Source organism: Talpa europaea, assembly GCF_964194135.1.
Source record: "Talpa europaea genome assembly, chromosome: 9".
Lineage (NCBI taxonomy): Eukaryota > Metazoa > Chordata > Mammalia > Eulipotyphla > Talpidae > Talpa > Talpa europaea.
Window position 1 is genome coordinate 76,880,843 of NC_140076.1, and position 8,376 is coordinate 76,889,218.

The 8,376-nt window shown below is 51.4% G+C and overlaps 1 protein-coding gene across 1 annotated transcript; it reads right to left on the bottom strand.

The window, feature by feature from the left end:
- Positions 1-228: 228 nt before the first annotated feature.
- On the bottom strand, positions 229-7,172 carry RAB25 (RAB25, member RAS oncogene family; the record flags this gene model as incomplete). The annotated part of the gene is made up of 5 exons (XM_084244326.1): positions 229-356; positions 767-847; positions 1,788-1,981; positions 3,153-3,348; positions 7,130-7,172. The coding sequence occupies 5 exons, from the start codon at positions 7,170-7,172 to the stop codon at positions 229-231; spliced, it is 642 nt and encodes a 213-aa protein (XP_084100452.1).
- Between the last annotated feature and the right edge of the window lie 1,204 nt (positions 7,173-8,376).

An 8,376-nucleotide genomic window follows, 5' to 3' on the forward strand; every position in this document is an offset into this window, starting at 1 on the left:
GCCAGGCCTTGGTACAAAATAGCTTTATTTGATGGCCTTAGCCTGAGGGGTACACTGATGATAGATATGTGTGGTGCACGTGAGGACCTTAGAGTCTTACAGCCGGGTGGGGCTGTGAACAGGGAATAGACCACTGGTGTCTGGAACTGCGGGACAGGGAAGATTCTGGATCTTGGAAAGCAGGGGGTACCAGAAAGCCAGTGGGGGCAGGGTTGGTGCTAACCAAGGTCAGAGGCTGATGCAACAGGCCCTCTTCTCGCCAAGGCCCGACTCCTGACCAGCCTGGGCACTGCCCAGGGTGATGGCGTTGGTCCGGGTGCTGTTCTGCCTCTGTTTGGACACCTTTACGAAGATCTCTGAGAGGGCAGAAGGCAGTGACAAGGTCAGAAGAGGATTTAGAGCCCATGTTCCCCCATCACACACCATGTGCCCCTTTCTTGGTGGGTGGGTCGGGAGGCACATTTTGAGGAGGTTTTGCTGGAGGAACGTGAAATTTGGGAACTTGGGTCCCTTCTACTTACCTGGGTGAAGAAATAAAATTCAGCTCCTGGTAAATGTGTCCTTCTGGTTATTTCCCTAAACTCCAAGATGAGTGGGGAGCTCTAGGGAGGGTCTGAAGGGGATACCGGGAGGTGCTAAGGAGATTAGGGACCCAGAGTAGGGCTGAGGAATCAGCTGGGTTGAGAGCTAGTGTCTATACTCCTACCACTGCCCCCAGAGGCCATGGGATGGAATGGAGGTGCAATGTGGAAGTAGGGGCTCTAACCTTTGAGGACAGTTTCAAAGGCCAGCTCAACATTGGTGGAGTCCAAGGCTGAGGTCTCCAGGAATAGCAGCCCATTGTTTTCTGACAGGAGAGGAAACACACCATTAATTGTGGGGGTCAGTGGCAATGCTAAGAATATTTACTTAATATTTATCAGTACATTTGCTGTGTGTTAAAGGCTTGGCATGTGGGAATTCCTTTTGTCTCTAAAGCAGCCTATGAGGGGGCCTCCTTGGTGGAGCAAGGATTAAGATGCAACCTATGTAGCAATCTGCAGCCACTGCAGCAGGAGTTTGATCCCCTGCCAGGGAGCTACCCATATTGTGCAGCAGACCTCTCCTGACTCACCAGCTGCTCCACTCAACAGTGTATTTTAGGCAGTCTGCCTGTTCTGCTCCCTACTCTGTCTCTGGTGAATCGTCTTACCCTCTCCACACACCTCTGGCCTGTGCCCCAGCTCTTGTATGCATAAATAAATAAATCTTAAAAAAAAAAAAAGCAGCCTATGAACTTGGTCCAAATACTATCCCTTTTTTATGAAGAGGAAACTGCAGCCCAGAAACAGCAAGAATGAAGAACTTGCTCCATGTCCCACATCAGGTAACTGGCCAGAGATATGAAGCTGGGTTTTGGAGCTCTTGAGCCAGCACCCTTAACCATTCTATCTTGCAGCCTCGAAACCCCAGAAATCTCCTGAGGAGAGTGTGGCTGGGAGTGGTCAAAGGAACCATCTACTGGTGAAGGAGCAGCCACCTGCCCTACCCAGAATCTCTGAGCATTGCGGCATGGGGCTATCTTAAAATCAGCTGTAAATAATAGCCCATAAAAACAACCTCAGGACAAGTGGTAGGACAGAACAACAGACATCGGATCAAAGAGGAGAAGGGCTAGGAGTCTGAGGAAGGGATGGAAGTAGAGGATCTCTGGAGAAATTCAGGCTGGAACCCCAGGGTGGGAACAGGGGTTGGGGAGGCAGGGGCTGGGGTTGGAAAGGTCAGACAGGGTCAGAGTGGGCTCTCACCAGCAAACATGCGGGCCTCGTCAGTAGGCACCTCCCGGGCCTGGCTGAGGTCACTCTTGTTACCCACAAGCATGACTACGATGGTGGCCTCGGCGTGGTCGTAGAGCTCCTTCAGCCAGCGCTCTACCACGGCATAGGTCTGGTGCTTGGTCAGGTCAAATACCAGAAGGGCTCCCACTGCACCACGATAGTACCTGGGGGGCAAGGGTGGGGATAGACAGAGGCAAGGTCAGGGCCATAGGACCTAGTCTCAGAGCACAGCCCTTAAGTTAAAAAGCCAGAGATGAGACCCAGGGATCAGGCCCCAAACCAGCAGCCTAGGGCTCCTGGGCTTGATGCTGAGAGCCCTCTAGGGATACTGGGGTGGGGGTGGGGCTCTGAAAACTCATCTCCTTGCACTAAAAACATTGGCTCCCTGCTTCCCTCCTAGCCCCTCTGCTTCCTCAGTTCCTTTGCTCAGACTCTGATCCTGTTGTCCAACCAGACCATGCATACCTGGGCTCTGGTCAAGTCTGCCTGCTGGATTCCCCACTTCTGAGATCTTCCTCAAGTGTCTCCTTGACAGTGCCCTCTTCTCTCTGTGGCCATCATTTTAGGACTGGCTAAATGCACACCCCAGGGGGCAGTCCCTGACTTGACTGCTTGACTGCCTGAGGCAACTTGAGAGCATTTAGGATAACTAGAGTTACATGGGGCTTGATCAATGGTGACAGAAGCCCCAGTCCTGCTTCCTGCCCTGACAGTGCTGTCCTTGCCTCTCCCTCACCACCCCAGACCACCTTGCCACATTTGGCCTGACAGTGACTGGAAGACTCCTTGCTTGTGCTCTCTGGAGCCCAACTTCCTTATGTCCTCTGAGTTTTTGTAAATGAGGGGAGGGGTACAGCTTTCATGTTTGTGTTTACATGGCGATGCTTACCAAGTCCAAAGCCCTGTGCAGATGTGAGGGGTGCTTTCCATCCCATAACTGGCCCCTCCCAGCTCCACCTTGATTTCACCTGCTACAGCCTCCAGCTTTTTTTGCATTTAAACAGGGATTAGTTATAATACCTTACTCCTGTGGTCCTTTGAGGATTATATAGAATGCTCCTAGAAACTAGTGCCTCGTACCTTACTGGGCATGTGGCAAAGGCTTAGCAAGAGGTGACTGGGACTGTGGCTTTCAGTCCCAGTAGTCAGGATAATTGGCCTTTGTCTCAGACTGCAGCTCACACTGCTTGTGTCACTAGCAACTGGGACTTGGTGTCCTGTGGTCCCAGCTGGGAAGCACGCTGCTGAGTGCCCTTGCTTCCTGCCCGCTATTCTCCTCCAGAGGTGACTTCCCGGCCCCAGCCCTACCCCAGCCGCCCCAGACCCATGGCTCACGCAGAGGTAATGGCTCGGTATCGCTCCAGGCCAGCTGTGTCCCAGATCTGAGCCTTGACTGCAGCGGTGCCCAACATGACTGTGCGGGTGGAGAACTCGACCCCAATGGTGGTGCGGCTGTCGTGGCTGAACTCATTGCGTGTGAATCGGGATAGCAGATTGGTCTTGCCCACGCCTGACTCGCCGATTAGTACCACTGAGGGAGCAGAGAAATAAGGGATGAACTCCGGCAATACCCTCAGCTCATCTGAGCTTGGAGTGTCTGCCCACAGAAAAGTGCAGTGAGCTTAGATAACTGAGGGGAACCAGGTCCCCTGGCAGAGAATGGGGTCTGCAACTCTGCCTGATTCATCCATCCCGGACAGTGGACAGAAAGGCCAAGAGAGGGGGCCTCCCTGGTGGCCTAAGGTTAAGTCTCTGTGCTACCACTGTGAAGGCCCACCGTGACGGCCTGAGTTCAATCCCCAGCCAGGGAGCTAAACCACATGTTACAGCAGACCTCTCCTGCCTCGCCCACTTCTCCCCTTAGCACTTCTCCCCTTTACTGTATTTCAGTAAATCTGCCTGTTCTGCTCCCCACTCTGTCTCTGGTGAATCCTCTCACATACCCCCCCCACCTCTGACCTACACCCCAGCCAGGGAGCTAAACCACATGTCACAGCAGACCTCTTCTGTCTCACCCCCTGCTCCCCTCAGTAGTGTATTTCAGTGGATCTGCCTGTTCTGCTCCCCATTCTGTCTCTGGTGGATCCTCTTACCACCACCACCTACCACCACCTAACTGCACCCCAGTTCTTCTACACAAAAATAAGTAAATAAAATCAAATCTTAAAAAAAAAAAAAAAAAAAAGGCCAAGAGGACAGAAAGGCTCAGGGTCCTCGGCCTGGTCTGTTGAGACCTAGCTACAGTCAACCTGCATTCCTGGTGGTAGAGTGATGCCCAGGCACCATTTGTGGGTATCAGAGAGCGGGGGCTGTGTAGAGAGGTTAGCCATGAATCTGGGCAGGTATGGTAGGAGGTCTAGCGGGGCAGGGAGTATTCACTTCTGGACTAGGGAATGTGGGAACATGCTGACTATCTGTATATAAGCTAGGAGCATGTATGTGGGGGAGGTCTGGGGTGTGTGTCTGCATGGGGAGCAGAGGTGTGCATACAAGTATGGGAGAGAAGAGTTTGGCAGGTGATACACCTGTGGAGGGGAAAGGTGTGGAGGTGTATGTGTAGGAAGTTAGGGTGCAGTTGTCCCTTTGGAGGGTCAGTCTTCATGAGGCTTGAGCATGAGGCTGTGTGTCCTTTAGCAAATAATTTAAACTCTTCGAAATTTTTCACTTGAAAAATGACAATAGCATCCATTTTACGGTTGTTACAGAGGTAAGTGAGATATTGCCCAGGATACAGTGAGTGTACAGACTGTTATTCCTAGGACAATTTTTTTAAAAGATTTCTTTATGCATGCAAGAGCTAGAGTGCAGGCCAGAGGTGTGGGGGGTGAGAGGATTCACCAGAGACAGAGTGGGGAACAGAACGGGCAGATCGACCAAAGTACACTGCTGAAGGGAACAGCGGGCAAGTCAGGAGAGGACTGCTGCACCATGTGGGTAGCTCCCTGGCTGGCGATTGAACTCATGCTGCCGACAGCTTCACAGGCTGCATCTTAACCCCTTGTGCCACTGGGAGGCCCTCTAGGACAATTATTAGTAGGCAGTGCCTGTACCTTCAGAGTTTCAGGGATCCACCAGAGGGGCGTGAAGAGACTTTGGGCTGATGGGCAACATCCAGAGCTCAGCCTTGCCCTCCTCCCCCTTCCACAACTCGTGTGAGTGAGCTGGGGGCTGGATTACAGTGGGAGGAACTTACGTAACCCCAAACCACAAATTGTACCAACACTGAGCTGACCATCCAGGATTAGAGGTGACCACTTAAGATGGCTCTGGAAAGGCAGGCTGCACCTAAGGACTGGTAGTCACACATGTTGGGCTCTTGTCCACACTAGTTAGTTATGTGACCTTGAACAGATAGTTTGCCTTTTCTGGGTCTGTTTCCTTGTTTATAAAATCAATCAAGACTTCCTCTAATTAAAAAAAAAATCCTCCTTATTTGTATAGGCTGTGAAAGTCCTGGGCACAGTAGGGGTGTGAGTGGGAATGCCTCCTCTCCCCTGCTGGGAGCTTCACCCCATCCAGCGCTGACTTGGGTTTGAATTTCATGACCTTTAACAAGCTAGCTTGTCTCTCATCCTCACTGTAAGTGGAGATAGTAATGGTTTGCTTTTATTGAGGCTGCTAGATGCCAGGTACCAGCCTGAAGACTACACACATCCACTCAGTTCACCCTCACGACAGTGCCACAAGGCAAGTCCCACTGTTGCCATTCCACTTTTATAGACAAACTGAGGCACTTGTGGATTAAATGGCCTGTGCAAAAAAATAGCACTGGTGTGGTAAATACAGATGTGTTGCCACACTTGCCTTCAAGGAAGGCAGCTGTGGGGAGTGCAGGCAGGAGTTGGCTCCTTCCCATTTGCCTCACCTAGTGGGGATGGTGGGGGTATCATAGCTCCCTGCCCTGGGCCAAAACTTTGCGACCCTACCTTGCAGCTGGACTTCTCCCTCTCCCAGTCCTGTTTCCTCCCCCTTCCTTTCAGTGTTGCTGATCCACAACAAACATCTCATACCCCAAACTTCTGTGTCTCCACCTGGAGACCCAGCCTGAAACAAGGAGTAAGTGGGAGCGCTGACATCTGAACATACCTGGCTCCAGACCATCATGCTTGCTTTCTTCCTTTTTTTTTTTATAAGGCTCATTAATCTTTTTTTTTAAAGATTTTTTTATTTATGCATACAAGAACTGGGGTACAGGCCAAAGGTGTGGGGGGTGGTTGAGAGGATTCGCCAGAGACAGAGTGGGGAGCAGAACAGGTGAATCCACTGAAATACACTGCTGAGGGGAGCAGTGGGCGAGATAGGAGAGGTCTGCTGTGCCATGTGGGCTGCTCCCTGGCCAGCCTGGTATTGAACTCATGCTGCAGTGTCTGGTGACAGCCCAATAGCACTGTCTTTAACCCCTGCACCACCAGGGAGGTCCACCATTATGCTTTCAATGAAAGATGACTTTTCAGATTGTTACAGTGACTAAAAAGATAGTGATTGAAATATACTAAGGGTTCAATAAACTAGCAGTTTGGGTTTAGTATGTTACTAGTGGTATTGCCCCAGACTACTGCTAACCCTTACACTTTTCCCTCCTTCCTGAGAAAGATGCCAGGAGTACAGGTTCCCCAACCTCAGTCAGGTGTCTGAGGGCAGGGCTGCGGCTGGGAGAGGCAGTAGGGTGGGGTGGGTGGCTGGACAGACTCCTAGAGCTCTGCTAGTCCACCCTGTCTTGAAGGAGTCTAAGAGGGGCTTCCCAGCTGGGGAGTGGGGGGGATAGGGGGTGGGGGTATGAAAGAGAGACCACCGGAGGCACCAAACATAGCAGCTGAAAAAAGGGTGCAAGAAAGATACCAGCACACTAGTGCCTTAGCCAGCTCTCTGAAGAGGTAGCTCTCTCCTTTGCTGTATATCTGCCCAGAAAGATGACTTTCTTCCTCTTAAGTCTGTTTGTTTTCCCTTTTCTCAGGAGGGAAGTCCTCTCTGAAGTCTGTCCTCCGCCTCTTAAGGAGCTTGGCTGAATATTTCCAGGGATTTGGGCTTCCTTAGGGGTCGGATAGAGGAGCCTAACTCAGCACTATTAAGGCAAGATCAACATTTTAGTTTACATCTAGGAGCATTCTGGCAGCTCCAGGACTTTTGCTAGACCCTCCCCCACTCCCTGCAGCTTTCTTTCTTAACCAAGGGAATGAAGAGCCCTGGGTGGGGGTGGGGGCTGGGAGGTGGTACTGGTTAAAGACAGAAGACAGGGTCCGTCTCTCTGGCTCTGTTGATCTCTATCTGGGTCTCTCTCAAGTATCCTCTTTCTTTCTGGACCCCCGACTCACCCTTGAAGACAAAGTTATAATCTTCCTCGGTTCCATTCCCCATCTTGGCTCCGCATGGAGGTTGCAAATGTCTTCAGGGGCAGAGGTGACAGGTCTATGCGTTGGCTCTATGCCCTCAACCCTCAGCTCTTGAGAAGCTGGGATCCGCTCCTGCTCTCATTGGGGGTAAAGAAACTTCTGCAGCCAGAGGGGCTGAGAGCTGAGTTAAGGCTAGGCAGGACCGAGGGAGGGTCAGCTCTAGCAGGTGGGGGAGCGTAAGGAAGCTGAGAGGACGGAAGCCGAGAACAGGAAGAGCAGGCAGCTGGAGACCTGGGGCCCAGGTGGGTGGAGAGATGATGACGTCAGACAGGTTAGACAGGTTGGGTGCCTGCTCTCGGCCTGGGCTCCTGAAAGTAGGCGTGCGGGCTCCAGGGGGTGCTAATAGGGGGAACTGGGACTGGGACAGGACCTTCAGAGAGCCAGCTAAGGACAGAGTGCACATTGCTAGGTCTTGGGAACTGTGGCAATAACTGTCAGGGAACAGAAATCTACGTGGCGTCCAACTTTATCCTTTAAAGTCTGTGGTAGGAGTAACTGGGGGCACCAGTGCAAGGACTGCTGGGGTGAGGGACTCGAGCTGATGGGGTGCCAGTCATCAGGTTGCAGTGCAGAGCTCTGGGACCTGCAGCTTGATTACAGCAACTTTGGCCTCTCCCCAACAGCTCAGCCTGGGATGAGTAATTTCTCACCCTGGGTGGAGCTGAAACTTGCCTCCTACTTCCCTCTACCCCAGCTCAAATGGCAGTGAATGTGGAGAACTGGGGCAGAAACAGCCAACATGGGGTGAGGGGTCTCAGTGCAGCGCCAGGATCTGGAGATGAAGGCCTATGAGACATCTTGTGGGCTTCTACTGCCTCTCCAGGATTTGAGCCTCACATAAAACCATCCTCTCGGCAAAAGTCTTCAAGATCTAGAGGTTCCTGTGAATACATGAATGCCTAGCAGGAAAGGGATGGCCCCTTGAAGGTAGCTAAGGGACATCCTTGCAACCCCAATGGCAATCCCCAGGGCCTATATATATGTACATACATTATATGTATGTACATATATATGTACGTACATATAATGTATATATAAATATATGTGTATATATGTATATAAAAATGTGTATGTGTGTGTGTATATATATATATCCCACCCCTAAGGAAGCCTCCCAAAATGTGTGTGTATATGTGTATGTGTGTATACACACACACACACACACACAC